General features: G+C 38.9%; 2 protein-coding genes across 4 annotated transcripts in view; one reads left to right on the forward strand and one right to left on the reverse strand.

The window, feature by feature from the left end:
• The first annotated feature begins 227 nt into the window (after positions 1–227).
• On the forward strand, positions 228–14362 carry CENPL (centromere protein L). Of its 3 annotated transcripts, XM_039881462.1 has the most exons (6): positions 228–474; positions 2169–2345; positions 4428–4679; positions 7577–7851; positions 8035–8119; positions 10317–14362. In XM_039881462.1, the coding sequence occupies exons 2-6, from the start codon at positions 2172–2174 to the stop codon at positions 10386–10388; spliced, it is 858 nt and encodes a 285-aa protein (XP_039737396.1). In that variant the 5' UTR covers positions 228–474; positions 2169–2171; the 3' UTR covers positions 10389–14362. The 3 variants fall into 3 exon arrangements, with proteins under 3 accessions (XP_039737396.1, XP_039737395.1, XP_039737397.1); XM_039881461.1 differs by having other exon boundaries at positions 7577–8119; XM_039881463.1 differs by lacking the exon at positions 4428–4679 and having other exon boundaries at positions 7577–8119.
• The window catches only part of KLHL20 (kelch like family member 20), a 36934-nt gene continuing 34342 nt past the window's right edge, over positions 13250–15841 (reverse strand). Inside the window, exon 13 of the transcript XR_005656985.1 lies at positions 13250–15605. The gene's annotated coding sequence lies outside the window, so the exon portion shown is untranslated. The remainder of the gene's footprint in view (positions 15606–15841) is intronic.

Here is a 15841-nt window from a genome sequence, read left to right on the forward strand (position 1 = left end):
AGAGCGAGTCGGGAAACGATTTTAAACTGCGGTGGCGGCCGGGGGGAAAACTGCAGCTTCCAAAGGGCGGGGTTCCGCAGCTGCCCTGGCCACCCGTAGGGCTCCGGTGGAGAGAGCGAGTTGGGACACACTGTCCTTTGCCTTTCCCCTCCGCGGGCGGTGGCCGACTCAGCAGGAGCGAGCGTCGCAGACCTGGATGACAGCGTAATGTCCCTCCCGGTGAAGTCACAGGGCTCTCCTGACGTCTGAAGGAGCGGAGGTCTTTACCGGGCACGTTTGTGTCCCCGGTGAACCCGCTTGTGGAGCACGAGCGAATCTGGAAGGGCCAGGTGTACCTCCGGTCTCTCTCTCAGCTGCCATTTGGGTGACTTTCTTACTTCAGGGGATTTCAGTCTCTACGTGGTTTTGGATCCAGACTTGAAGCATGATTCGTGAAGCCGGCCTGGGTGACAGCGTCATCACAGCATTTCATTGGTAAGATGCTTAATGTTGGTACAGGACTGGCAGTAAACTTGATATTTTGCCCTGTTATGTGGTCGTTATCTTTATAATACTTGTGTGTTTCGGTGTGTTTCCCACTACGCCCGTGGCGCCCGGCTAAGCCTTGGCCTTGGGGCGGTTGGCTTCAGGGACTGGTGGCAACGTAGAAAGGCGATTGAAGTCAGGCTCCCTTCCTTCACAGACTTAACACAAGAAAAACAACGAAGTTGTAATTGTGTGCCATGAACTACAAGTGCAGCACTTGGCGGGAGAGCTAGCTAATTTTACACTAAAGTTTTATAGAAATATTCAGTAAATATATATTGCCTGGGCTTTTAAATATTATTTAAGTGTAATTGGCATACAATATTATATTAGTTAGATTAGCTTCAGGTGTGTAATACTGTGATCTGACATTTACATAGCTTGCAATGTGACCACCCCACTAATTCTATTAATCATCTGTCACTGTGCAAACTTATCACAATATTATTGACTATATTTCCCCTTCTCCACCCATCCCGGCACACTCTACTCTCTGGGAACCATCAGTTAGATCACTATGAGTCTGTTTTGGTTATTCATTTGTTTTGTTTTGTTTTTAGATTCCACAAATCAGTGAAATGCGATATTTGTCTTTCTCTGACTTGTGTCACTTAGCATAATACTGTCTAGGTCCATATATGTTGTGGCACATGACAAGATTTCATTCTGTTTTCATGGCTGCGTAATATTCCATTGTGTATATACGGACACCTAGTTTGCTTCCATATCTCGGCTATTGGAAACAGTGCTGCAGTAAACATAGGGGTGCAGATATCTTTTCGAGTTAGTGTTTTTGTATTCTTTGTATAAATACTGAGAAGTGGAATTGCTGGTCATATGGTCTAGTTTTGGTTTTTGGAAGACTCTCCATACGGTTTTTTATCGGGGCTTCACCAATTTACAATTCCACCGACAGTGCAGGGTTTTTTTTTCCCTACAAGAAATTGAGTCAGATCAAGCACAGTCTTAAAGGAGGTAGAATGGCAAAAGGAAACTTCAGATGGGGAATGTAGTCGACAGGCAAACACATGAAGGCAAGAATATGCCTAGGAGAAGTAGGAGGATAAGGACAAGCTGAATTAAGAAAGATCTTAAATTCAGAGCAGAAGAATAGAATTTACTTCATTGCCGTAAAGGTTTTTGCAAAGGTGTCTGATAATAAAGTGCCATTTCTGAAGAGTGATTACACTTGGATGTGGAAAACGCAGAGCTGCGGTAGGTGGTGAGCACCTGGCTAAGGAAGTAGCTTTGGGAATGGATGGCAGAGACCTCTGAAGGAAACACTCAAAAGAATGTGTTTAGCGACTACCTGTTAAAGAACGAAAGTGGGAAACTATTAAATGGATTTAAATTAACTTGGAAAATTGACAGGAATTTGAAAACAGACCAGCTAGCTTTTGAAAGGAGGATGGGAAGGAGTCGAATTTAGTTTTGAGCCTGTTGTGCTTGTGTTATCTGTAAGATATTCATAAAAATGGCCTGTAGCCAGCGAGAAATACTGGACGTGGTTGAAGTCGAAACTGGGGCAGAGATGGGGAGGGAGAGAGAGAATTCCTTTACAGTGAGGAGAAGAATCATTGAAACTGTGAGTCCAGATGAACTTTTTAGTGTTTAGAATTGTGGTTTTATTTCTTTTTATGTAGATCATGGATTCTCATGATGCACCAGAATCAACTCCCAGACAGAGTGCACCCTCAAGGCTTAAAGATTATTTCATAGGTGCCACTCCTCTGCAGAAACGATTAGAATCGGCCAGGAAGCTGACGTCATTTGTCCCGACTCCACCTCGAAGGAAAATTCCCCAGTGTCCACAGTTGCAGGTATGCTTTTTGTGTTCCATTGTGTTAATCAGTAATTGAGTTAATCAGTAATTGAGAATATACATGAACAAAGCATTTTAGTTTTTTAGTATCTTAATCCCTCAGGTAGTAAATGAGAAACAGCTGAAAGAAACAGTTATTCACACGATCTCCTTTAATCTGGAACATTGCCACAATATTTCTTTGTCTTTTGTGACAGTGATATTTTTGAAGAGGATCGTTTCCTCTTCTCTCTTTTTAAAATAGAATATTCCTCATTTTGTATTTGATGTTTCATCATGATTAGATTGAAGTTATATATTCTTGGCTGGAATATTGTATAGGTGCTGTTGTGTCCTTGGGGAGTGACATCTGGTCCCACATAGGTGATGTTAACTCATCATCCTGTCAGGGTGTCGTTCAGTAATTACTGTTTTATTCCCCGTGCTGCTAAGAAGCAGTGGGGAGACACTTTTAAGATAATGTAGACATCCTGTTCCTTGTCCAAATTTCCCCATACAGTTAACATCTATTGATAATTTTTGCCTGATCCCATCTTTATCATGATGGTTGCAAAATAATGATTTTCTAACTCCGTTTACTCCATATTTACCAACCAGCCTTTGGCATTCTATTATAAACTTTTCTCCTTTCTCCTGTTTATCAGTATGGATTCATGAATTCCAGTTTTTCAAATTTTGTAATTCATTACTAAATTATTTTGGTGTTTAAATTGGCCCAGATTTATCTGGTGGCAACATGTTCTGTTTTGATTTATAACAACTCTGATGACACACAGGATTACTAAGTTGTAACTTTATTGAAGCATGAGATAAAGCCCTAGTCAATACAAGTTTGGTGTGTGGTTTTGAGTCATTCAGCAAGGAGCCTGGCTGATCACTCACTCATACCTTTGTAACTTTGTTTTCTTGTCAATGTTGTGTGCGTAGTATATTTTGAGATATGAGAAAATTTTTCCTTTTTTTGTGAAAACTATCTTAAAGGAAAATTACTAGTGCTGGTAGTGAAAGTGATGGTTCCTCATCAGAAAACAGAAATTCCATATAAAGTTTGGAATGCCCAATTCAGTGCTCCCTTATCTCTGTGATACAAACAATTTTGCCATACCTTTTGATAGTAATAAGAAAAAAGTACATAAACTGTCATGTAAAAGTTTCCATAAATACTCTAGTCAAAGCAAATATTTTTGTCACGTAGACAGTCGTAGCGAAAGTTCCACACGATAGTGGGAGCTGTGAGACTGTCAGGAAGTATGGATTCTATAGAAAAATTCAATTCAGCATACAGCTAGGAGCCTATAGGGTGTCTGTGAAGACCTTCGGGAATGCTGTAGAGTAATACAAAGGAAATGTTTTTGTTTCGAATGGTACCTGTGGTTTAATAGAGCCTGGCAGAAATACTCCCAAGTATCTTTTCACTTAATCTACTGATATAGGCATTGTGTCATAGAATGGATACATTGCCAAACAATTTAAAAAAACTGCTTAATTAAAACCAATCAAATTAGTTGCTCCAGGAATAACTACTATTTTCAAAATCTATAATTTGAAGTTTCTAAAAGTGAAACATCAGTGTTCATCCGATAAATATTTATTGAACACCTGTTCTAGATGTCATTATTCTAGAGATGTACTAGTGAATAGAATAGACAAAATCCCTCTTTTAATCATTCTTATAGTCTAGTAGGGAAAACAGACAATAACAATCAGACAGATCTATAACATCACATAGTAATAAATGCTGTGAAAAAAAGCATATTAAGGAGATATAGAGTGATCAAGTTGGAGTGGGGGCAGGTGCTACTTCAATAGGGTGGCCTCTTGAGGACATTTGGGCAGATCGAAGGACAGGGACATGCCATGTGAACATCCATGGGAAGAGCGTTCCAGAAGGAACGCAGAGCAAAAGCAAAGATCCTTTTAAGGACCTTCGGTGAGTTTGGCAAACTCCAGTTTGTCTGGAGTGCAGTGGTCAGGTACCCAGTCATAGATCGGTATGCAATACTTAAAATACTATTATTAACTTCTTATTTACTAAAGTTTCCTAATTCTTAAACTTCTTTTGTCATGATTTTATTTTTAGGAAGATGTTGAACCTCAAAAGGTTGCATTCCTTCTGCATAAGCAATGGACTTTATATAGTTTAACTCCCCTATATAAATTCTCTTATACTAATCTCAAGGAATATTCTAAACTTCTGAGTGCATTTATTACTGCCGAAAAGCAAAAAGGTCTTGCCGTGGAAGTCGGAAAAGACTTCAACATCAAAGTGACTTTCTCTGCTGTCCTGGGAATGAAAGGGACACAGAGAGACCCGGAAGCATTTCTTGTCCAGGTACAGTACAGAAGTGATAACTTGCTCCCTCAGGGAAAAGAATCTGCATTGTCTTGGTTTGGAAATTGTGGTATTTTTTTACACTGTTTTTAAAATTCCTAAGCTATGATTTATAACTTCTTTTATGTCTTATTTGACCAAATCATAGTAATTAGATATGGCCAACTTAAAAAAAAAAAAGTTTGTTTCCTATTACAACATAATCATGTTTATTTTAGAAAACTTAGAAAACACATGAACGTTCAAAGAAAGTTAAAAACCACAGTTTAACATTTTGGTATACGACTGTTTGGCAGCAGACAATCTGAATAGGCCTATATCTACTGCAGACATTCAGTCAATAATTAATGACCTCCTAAAAGAAAGCACCAGGCCCAGCTAAGTTCACTGGTGAATTCTACCCAACCATTAAGGGAGAAATGATACCGATTCTCTGCATCTCTTTCAGAGGATCGAAGCAGTGAGAAAACTCCCTAAGTCATTGTGTGAGGCCAGCGCTACCCTAATACCAAAGCCAGACCGAGACAGTACGAGAAAACTAGAGCCCAGTATCTCATGGATATAGTTACATCTGTTTGGCTATCTGCATCTGTGAGAACGAGGGTCATATTGACCATACTTTTGCATTAGGGCTTTTTCATTAATAATTAACATTGGAGATGATTACTCATGTCGTTAGGAATTCTTTAGTTCGTTGGTTTTTACTACGATTAAGTTCTTAGTAGAATTTTAACAAAAAAGTATGTAACGTATCGTTACGCACTGTGATATGCCAAGTTACTCTCAGAAATGTAACACTTTACATTCCTTCCTATATGCAGTGTATAAAAGTAATAGGACTAACTTTTGATTCATTAAGAAGGTGGATTTATTTTATTCATGCCTGCTACTTCTGTTTCTTCTGAGTTAACACATCTTAGTGATAAATTCTGAAACAGTTGAATAGTCCTAATTTTGTTTATTTGTATAGATCAAGCGAACTATGGGCAGGCGTGATCTGCTTGTTTTTGTAGTTGAGGTTTTATTGGAACAGAACCCCTTTCATTTGTTTAGGAATCATCTGTGGAAGCTTTTGTGCTGCAACAGCAGAGTTGAGTATCTGCTACCGAGACCGTGTGGCCCACAAAACCTCCAGTATTCACTGTCTGGTCATTCACAGAGCTTGCTGAGCCGTGCTCTAGATCCTGGTGTTGGCAAGGATCTCGAGATTCCTAGGATTAGGTTCAGCTGCATATAACAGAAAGCCTACATACAAGTGACTTGAACAAGTTAGAGGTTTATTTGTCTTATAAAAGAGGTATCCCCAGGTGAGCTGTTCAAGGCTGGTATAGGCTTTACGATATTAATAATCTAGGCCCCTTCTCGCCTCTCTTCCATCCTTGGTGCATGGCTTCCATCCTTACGGTCACCTTACCGTCTGAGAGGGCTTCCGGAGCTCTAAAGATTCCCTCCACGTTCCCAGCAGGAAGTAGGAGGATGGGAAGGGCGAACACAGTGCCAGCCACTGAGTAAACCTTTAACGAGCCTTGCCGAGACCCAGCAACTTCTCTTTACATCCCAGGTGGAAGGAAGACTAGACATTTTCTTTTTTAGTTGGTACTTTGGCACCCGCAGTGAAGGCACTGTTTTATTGTGTAGGGGGAGTAGATACGGGTAGACAGTTTGCAATCTCTGCCAAATGAAGCGAATGGTTGATGCCTCGAGAGCTTAATGGGTTTTGCGTGTCATCAGGCAAGCAGATATTTTTGTGAAGAATAGAAATGACCTCTTGCATTTTTAGTGCAGTGTCTTAATAGTTTTCAAAATAAATTTCATTTCTTAGCAGGGTTATAGGACTCTGTAAGTTTTTTAAGTGTGACAGACAATATATATGGGCTTTAAAGTATTTGAGAGTCACTTATAATCTCTTGAACAAGAAGGAGAACTGGTAAAAGTAATGTTAAAACATCCGTGAATATCTGGAAGGTATGTTTGTTGTGTAATTTACACATTTAAAGTTTGAAGGGTTGGTCAAATCTGCTGGAAAATATAATCAAGATTCTAAAAGATCTCAGTGGAGTGGCACAATGGGCCAATTGAAAGAGATCGAGATTTTAATAGGGATAAGTTTATTGCCTCGATATAGGTTGAGGAGATTTACCTATTAGCAAAAATGAATATGTAGGACTTATGTAAAGCTGTTGACTAAAAACTAGAAAACTATTGCAATCTAAGATTATAGTAATAAAAGTATAATCTAGGTTAAAGATGGTGACAGTCCTGTAAACCAGACCTTTTTGAAGAAATTATGTTCACTTTTGTTCACTCATACAGAAGAATTTCAGAGCAGAGTGAGAACTCGTATGTTTGTCACGGGAGGACAGTTGGGGAGGCTGGGGATGCTGAACCCCGCAGTCTGCGTGGTAGGGATGGTCAGGTATTTGAAAGGCTTTTCCTGCAGAAGAGTGATCAGATCTGATGTGTTCTGCATGTGCTCACTATAGGGCCTAACATGTGAAAGAACACTGTAGGCTGCCATAGGAAATACTGACGTCTTCCTCAGTGTAAGAGGTCAAGCACATCGCATTTGGTGACCTTTTACGGTCCTTTCTAAAGTTGAGATTTTTTTTCTGGATACTGTACCTGGTTATGCTGTGTTGGCAACATCCTTTATTTGCATTTCCGTTGTGTGAAGATCTTGCCATATACCGTGTCTCTAGAATGTAAGAATATTAGGAAAAAAGGTCAATTAACTTGATAAACCCCAATAATGCTTAGGGACACTAGTCCCTCTGTGTTTTTTGGCAACTAATAGAACATATCTTCTTATTTAAATGTACTAGTTAATTTTGAGAAGATTTAATTTCGGAATAAATGTACATTTGGATTTAGTGACCCTGTTTTATTTTCCTTCATAGATTCTGTCAAAATCTCAGTTGCCATCTGAGAACGGAGAAGGTAAAGTGTTATGGTCCGGTTGGTTCTGCTGCGTGTTTGGGGACAGTCTTCTGGAGACCGTTTCAGAAGACTTCACCTGTCTGCCCTTATTCCTCGCACATGGAGCAGCGGCTAATACAGCCCTAATCGGGACCTGGTTTCAGAAAACTTTCGACTGTTCTTTCAGTCCTTTAGCAATCAACGCGTTCAATCTTTCCTGGATGGCCGCCATGTGGACTGCGTGCAAAATGGACCAGTATGTGGCTGCTACTGAATTTCTTTGGTCTGTACCCTGTAGCCCTCAAAGTCTGGACATTTCTTATGCCATACATCCAGAGGATGCAAAAGCTTTGTGGGACAGTGTCCACAAAACACCTGGGGAAGTTACCCAGGAAGAAGTTGACTTATTCATGGACTGCCTTTATTCACATTTCTATAGGCATTTCAGAATTCATTTATCAGCCACAAGATTGGTTCGCATTTCAACATCTGTAGCGTCAGCACATACCGATGGAAAAATAAAGGTCAGTTTGAACAAATCTAGTTAAGTGATTTTTCCTTATTGTTGCATAGTTTTCAAAATGTACGGTAATTGCATTTTCCACGTGGAAGAAACATATTTGAATGTCGCCAATTCAAGACAGTAGAGAGATTTTATTTTATGCTTTATAAATGGTTTACTACAAAGTCTTCAGCCTTTTAGACGGAGCTTTATGGAAGGATACTATATGCTCTGTGCTACAGATTTTGGTAATAATATGAATTATTTTCTAGTAATTTTGAAACTTTCAAAATTGTTTCTTGTCGGTCTTTGAAATAATGATCAGATAACAGTGGATTTGTGCGTTAGGTAAGAAAATTATAGCCAGAAACACAGAACTAAGATACCATCTTTATATTTTAGGCTTTTCTGTCCCTAACGAGAAAGAAATAATAGAGACATTGTTTTACTGTTTAAAAAGTCCTGATTAGAGGAAATATCAGAAATAAGCTGAGATTAGGTACTCAAATATATTAAAATATATAAATATGTTTAAACTATATTAAAATACAACCACAATAAATACTCAGTGAATATTGGTTTTATCACTGTGCTAGGAGTTTAACGTATCTTAATGCTAATCTTTAGACCAATGTTGTGTTTAGGTGTTTTCATCCACATTTTATTTTTAACCTTTTCTTCTTTGCCCCAAGATAACTCGCGGATTACAGTCCCAACCTGACCCCCAAAGTTCGCCATGAAATATCTCGCTTTTATTATTATTTTCACATTGCTCTAGTACATCCATAGTCTTTGGAAACAAATGACATCCTATTTATAGCACTGTTTTTAGTAGTTCGATCGCTGAAAATGTCAAATCTTAGAAAACGTAGCATTCCTGTGCGAGCTACACTTTTTTTTCTAAATGAGAAAAGGGTCAGAACGAGGAAACTGAGGCCTGGATAGGCTTAAGTGACCCATGCAAGATAGAGGAGTCAAGATTCGAACGCTCATCTCTTAGGTCCCAAGAAGGTCACCCTCTGTGAGCACAACGTCAGTGCTCTGCAAACTGGAGGTCACAACGCGACAGGTTGGGAAATATTTTTGATGGCAAGAGACCAGCTTAAAAAACAAAAGAAATGGAATAGAAAATATGAAAATGAGAGTGTATCACATGTGGTAAGGGTATACGTTTATTTGTACTGGGTCATGATGTCAAATTTATTTTTTACTATAGCTTACAGTAAAAAATTTGCAAGATTATACTATACGATGTTTTGACGTGAAGGAAAAAAAAATGTACATTTTAGCAATTCAGAATTCAGTGTTCAAGAAGTCCTTATATATTTTTGAATTTTGTATCCATATGCCCACACTCTATTAAGCTGCATTTAAAAAGTTTTATATTATATGTTCTTAACTATATGCATATGAGAGTGGTCCAGAAACATTTATCTTATCTGGTCCGTTCTAAATCTAAGAGCCTCCCTTAATGATGTAAGGTAGTAACTGTGGCTCCTAGGGTTAGATAATGCCATGGTGATAACTAACATTTATTAAGTTGTTTCAGGTGTTATTAAGCATTTTACCCATTTTGTCTCATTTAGTTTTTAAAACAACCTACACACAAAGTTTGTAACTTTACATGTGTTGTAAAGAGGAACCGTAGCTCTCAGGATAAACAGGTTCCCTCAGATCACACAGCTAAGTGGGGTTGGAGTTTGAACCCAGTCATTTGCCTCAAAAGCTTATGCGTTTAGCTGCAACACTGTACTACCTCGCAAAAGTTTAAAGTCAATGTGTTAACCAGGTTTCTGCCATCTTCTTGGTTTCTACAAGGTACTTTTGGAATTTATCCCTTTGAGAGAGAAATTATGGACCCCCTTTCTAGAAAATGTAGATACTTAATTTGCATATAAGTCCAAGGAGTTCATGGATACCCCTTCCTCCCCTTCCTCCTTAGGCAGATAGCCCAAGCGTGGAAGCCAGAATAAGTAAGAACCCTAGTCTAATTACTTCTGAGCACCATTGACTATAGTTGTAAATTAAAGGTAGAAGTCTTCATTAAACAAAATTTATTTGACTTAGAACAGCAATGGTTTTGGTTTATTTTCGTTTTTAACTAGCAGATGATAGGGAATTTAAAACAAGCCTGGAATATTTATGAAATCTCAAACTACTTTATCATAATTAATTCTTTAAAAATTTTAAATGTCTCCCCCCCTTTTTTTTTTTTCCAGATTCTGTGTCATAAATACCTTATTGGAGTATTGGCATATTTGACAGAACTGGCAATTTTTCAACTTGAGTGAGGCCTTGTGGGGACTATAAATAATGGATTATATACCTTTTTCTCATTGATTATTTGCCTAATTGCCAAGCCGGGAGGGACTGCCAGAGGAGTGGACATCCATCTCTTCATGTTTCCTCACAGTGCCTCTGGAGCCGCCTGGGCGGAAGCTGAGAGGGACCTAATATACGAGGAGAGCGAAGGTGGTGGTGGACGAGCCACAGCCAAGTGTTCGTGTGACACCCGTGTGGATCTGGGACGCCAGTCTCTAGAAAATGCTGAGTTGTTTGTTCCTCATCTTTCTAAAAACTATGTGATGGTTATTATTTCAAACTTTTAGGATTCAAATGAGATATCTTTAATATTGACTGTTTCTGGTTTGGGTCTTTAAAACCTTTAATCCCTTTTAAGTATTTAGACTTGCATTCAGAGAGTTCTGTCTTGTGAAGACATTTTCCTAGCACCATTTTGCTGTAGAGGACTAGCAATCAAAAAATCCTCTCCAAAAGAAACTAAAGATGAATATAGATTTTTTCTAGCCACTAATATGCTTCTGTTTTTAATATTCAATTCTTATTGCAGTGTTGAATTAAATATTTACTTTTAAAATGAAGCAGTGCGTTTATCAGTGTCTTGGTGACAGATCTTTAGTTAACGTCTTAGGACTGGGAAGTCATGGGCTTTTTCTCCAGCACAAAGTTTACGTGCCGACAATTATATAGATCTTACATATTGTAGAGGTGAAAGGCACCTGTGAGCTGCTTTTGAGGACAAAGATTTTCTTGTTTAACTTTCATGTCCCTAATTTTGCTTTAGCAGAACGCTTGGTAAATATCTGTAGACTAAATGAATTTTAACCAACTTGTCCATTTTATAGGTGGAAACTATGAGATCAGCAAGTGAGGTAATATCGAAATCTCTTATTACTAACTGAGCATAAGAAGGTTTCGTCTTACTTTAGAAACAATGTTTTTTTAAGAATCTTGTTTGGAGGAGAGTAACATGAATAGGCTGTCTTTCTAAACACAGAGGTTAACTTCTGCAGTGTGGTATTCACATATACGAGGGGCAGCAGAGGTGGTAGGAAAAGCGTGGGGTTTGGAGCCGAACGTTCCTTAATTCAGCCAATCTTAAGCGTCGACTGTGGACTTAGAATCGTGTTGGGTAATAGGGGTATAACGGTGAAGACTAAAATCCCAGTCTTGTGGAAATCCTGTTCCAGTGGAGGGAGGCAAAGGTGGATGTGGAGGTGAGTGCTCCAGAGAAGGCAGTGTGTGTGACATGAAAGAGGGTGGGTGGCACGGGGCTTGTCAAAGAAGGTCCCTCTGAGGAAGTGACGTTGGAGCTGAGTCTTGGATGATAAGGAACCAGCCACGTCGTTTGAGGAAGGGCGTGCCAGACAGATGAACTGGCAGGAGCAAAGGCCTCGAGGTAGGTACGAGCTGGGTCTGCTTGAGGAACAAAGGGAACCCCCGTGGCTGGAGCCTAGTGAGTGAAAGGGGGGTCACGTGAGATGAGATGGGACACTGCGGGAGAGACTTCTTCCACGGCGTGATGTCTCCTGGCCTCTGGCTGGGCACGTGGCTGCCCAGAATAAAGATGACATTTTCCGCAGCATATAAGGAAGTAGGTAGAGCTTCCAAGAATCTTCCTTAAAACAGCAGGCATGTGCCCCTCGCCCTTTCCTTATTCTTCCAACTTTGCTGCTTGGAACACACATATCGGCTGGTACCCTACCTGCTCTTTCAGGTCCCAGGGATGAAGTCAGGTCCTAGGCATCCGGGAACATGGCCTGGAAGGAGTTTGTGCCCCGAGGACTTCTTGAAGCTGAACCCCAGTGCCAGCTTTGGGTGGTCTTCCTCCAGACTTGTGTGTCAGAGAAGTAAACCTCCATCTTGTTTAAGCTTTTGGTTTTTGGGGTCTCTTGCTCATAACCAAACCTAATCCCGATACAGAGAGGCGGGATCCACATCGTCTAAGTTTTTATAGGTACTGGGAAGACATTGGGTTTTATTCTCAATGCAGACGGAAGCCACTGGAGTTTTAAAGCAGGAGAGTAACGCGACCCCACTTGCATTTTATATGAGGGAGAATGAGCCGTAGGCGGACAGGAGTGGAAGAGGTTACAAGGTTGTTAGAAATGGTACGACCTCTATGGAGAAGTTAGCAGTATCTTATCAAAATTATGTGTGATTCACTCCTTGACCACCAATCCCACGTCTAGGATTCTATCTGCAAATTTGCTGGCAAAATACAAAATGAGGCATTACAAGGCTATTCATTACAAGAGTATTTGTAACAAAAAGTAAGGTTAAAAACAGTGCAAACACCCATCAGAGGCCGATTGAATACGTTATGGGTCAGCCGCCCAGCGAGTTACTACCAGGCAACGATAGAGAGGTTTGAGGAGACGGCTAATACTGCCCCAGAGTGAGGGCCAGGAGACGCCATGTGAAAGGGCAGAATGGGGGCACGGAGTGCATGGCACTGCTCTCTTTTACGGAAGGAATGGGAGGATATGAGTACGTGTGTGTATTTATGCTTTTAAAGAAATAGCAGAAGGATAAACCCGAAATTAAAGTGGTTACTAATAGGGAAGAGACTGGGTGAGAGGGGACAGAAATGACAGTTAAGGTTTATCTGTATGTTCCTGGTTTATACGGTTTCAAACAGAACCGTGTAAGTGTTTTATACAATTATGAAACAATTAGGTCAAAAAGAAAAAAAACCCCAAAGCATTCCTTAAAAATTGAAAACAAATGGACCTGGGTATATTGTTCATGCTATAATCACACAAAGAATTATTTTTAGTATCTTTAAACACTACTGTTTTGACTCCCTGTCAGTGGGCTAGGAAAAGATGAGCAGCAAAGGAACCTTAAATCGCATTGTTATGTTTTTATTAGTAAATTTGGCATTATTTTACCACTATTTATAAGATGAAGCATATGTAATTATAACAATATTAGGAATGAAAAATTTCAGTATAAAAGATATACAATTGTAAAATCAGATAAGCTTAAGTAAAAACTATTAAATTTAATTGGAAATATCAATGAACTCATTTTTTGAAATGCAGTTTTTAATTTTGATGAAGTCCAAGTTATCAATTTTTTTATTTCTTGTGTTTTGGTGTTACATCTAAGAAGTCATTGCTTCACCTGAATTACCGAAGATTTGCTCCTATGTTTTCTTCTAAAGATTTTATAATTTTAGCTTTTAAATTTAGGTAATCCATTTTAATTCTTATGTATGGCATGGGTAAGCATCCAAATGTATTATTTTGCATATGGATATTCATTTCCAGCACCGTTTATTGAAAGGACTATTATTTTCCCGTTGAATTGTCTGTCACCTCTCTTAAGAATCAGTTGGCCAGAGATGTTCATTTCCAGACTCAAAGTTGTATTTATGTTGGTCCTTATGTCAGTGCCACACTGTCTTGATTACTGTGGATGTGTAGTGTGTTTTGAAATCAGGAAGTATACATCTTCCAGCTTCGTCCTTTTTTTCAAGATTGCTATGGCTATTCTGGGTCTTTTACATTTGTATAAGAATTTTAGGATCAGTTGGTCAATTTCTGTAAAAAAGTTAGCTGGGATTTTGATAGTGATTGTGTTGAATGTGTAGATCAGTTTGGGGAGTATTGCCATCATAATTACATTAAATCTTCCAGTCTATGAGTATGGGGTATCCTTCTATTTAAATCTTTTCAAAATTTTCTTCAACAATGTTTTATAGTCTTCAGCATACAAATATTGTACTTTTTTGGGGGTTAAATTTATTCCTAATATTTTATTCTTTTTTATGCTATTGAGAATGGAATCGTTTTCTTAATTTCATTTTCTGGGCTGTTGTTGCTAGTGCAAGAAATACAATTGATTTTGTATATCGCTCTTGTATCCTGTGACCTCACTTGTTTAATCTAATTTTCAGTGAATTCCTTAAGGTTTTCTAAGTACAAGATTGGTGAATAAAGACAGTTTTACTTTTTAATTTCAATCTGGATGCTTTTTTCCCCGTGCCAAATTGCCTTGGCTAGAATCTTCACTACAATGGTGGATAGAAGTGGTGAGAATGTTATGTCTTGTTCCTGATCTTAATGGGATGTGTGTTTCACCGTTAAATATGATGCTAGCTGTGTTTCATAGATGCCCTTTCCTAGGTTAAAGAAGTTCTGTCCCTAATTTGTTGAGGGTTTTTTAAATTATTATGAATGGAAGTTGGATCTTGTCAAATCATTTTTCTGCATCTATTGAGATGATTCGTGATTTTTCCTTTACTTAAAACTACACGTCACTTCTGGTTTCATTTCATATGTAAAGAGTTTGGAAGTTGCCACTCTGTCTAGTAGCAACAAGTAAAAAAAAAAGCTGAACAGACGGAAAAATCAACAACTCTTCCTGGATCTGTAGGAGAGGGGAGGACACGGCAAACAAACTGCTGTCCTCAAGACTGGAGAGACAAACAGGCAGATACATGGAGTCGTGGCTTAACCTGAGCAGTGACTCATGAGCAAAAACCCTCATGGGAACCAGAGCCAGAGTAAGAAAACCTGAACTGTAACTGATGAATTGCTGGAGGTTCCGCGTGGACAAATCTGAGTTTAAAAATCCAGGGGACCCAGTTCAATCCTCAACTATGCTAATAAATTAACAAAATATTCTACTTTAGAGCAATGTCTTTCTTAGAATAGGTACATTTCACTCAATAATAGACTGGAGCATCTTCGGTGGAAAATAAAAAATACCCCTTGGGCTCCAACGAACACTCCGACCAGTGCTGTCGTTCTGGGCCTCCACTCTTGAATCACTGCCATGCGAAATGGTCCCATTGGGGACCTTGCGGTTTATGGAGAGCCTCATCCCTAGAATATTGTGCCCATTATTATTCCTCGCCTTTTCTTCCAATACAGCAGAGTCTTGAAAAATGCGATTTTGCCCTGAAGACTGGCTGTAAATGCTGCAGTTTTTAGATTTTTCCAATGTTGCTTATCAGACTACTCGAACCTGAATTCTGATAGCATACTTAGTTCCAGGCCGTGTTCCAGGTCGGCCTGCAGTGCAGTGTGGCAGACAGAGAAGCGGAGTGGGAGTTCGGGGGCTGGTTCTAATGCTGGTTCCATCACTGACTAGGGAAGGGCCTCCTTGGTTTTCAGTCTTAGAGCAAAGAAATAAGTGGGTTTGGACCAGATGATTGGTAGAAATCCTTCTGGCTCAAAATTGTGTGACTCTAAGTCCTATAACCAGAAAATAAGTTTAGTGGCTAGGTAATAAAATATTAAATATTGATACATTACCTATTTATAATTAATATAAATAAATATATTAATATACATATTAAATTATGCAGTAAACTTAATTTTTTTATATAGAAAATATAAGAATTCTAATTCTAGCTGGCAATCCCTTTATTCCTTCAGGTTTGTGAAAGTATAACTTTACATAAAGGAAATATAAATGACATAGAAACAAT

The sequence above is a fragment of the Pteropus medius genome, unplaced genomic scaffold, assembly GCF_902729225.1.
Source record: "Pteropus medius unplaced genomic scaffold, Ma_sr-lr_union100, whole genome shotgun sequence".
NCBI lineage: Eukaryota > Metazoa > Chordata > Mammalia > Chiroptera > Pteropodidae > Pteropus > Pteropus medius.

What these genes read in the sequence shown, in the direction of transcription:
- CENPL (XM_039881461.1), top strand. Translation starts at nt 2,172, where the DNA reads ATGGATTCTCATGATGCACCAGAATCAACTCCCAGACAGAGTGCACCC. An exon ending in CCCAGTGTCCACAGTTGCAG is followed by an intron (nt 2,346 to 4,427) that starts GTATGCTTTTTG and finishes TTTTATTTTTAG; the next exon opens with GAAGATGTTGAACCTCAAAA. An exon ending in ATACCGATGGAAAAATAAAG is followed by an intron (nt 8,120 to 10,316) that starts GTCAGTTTGAAC and finishes TTTTTTTTCCAG; the next exon opens with ATTCTGTGTCATAAATACCT.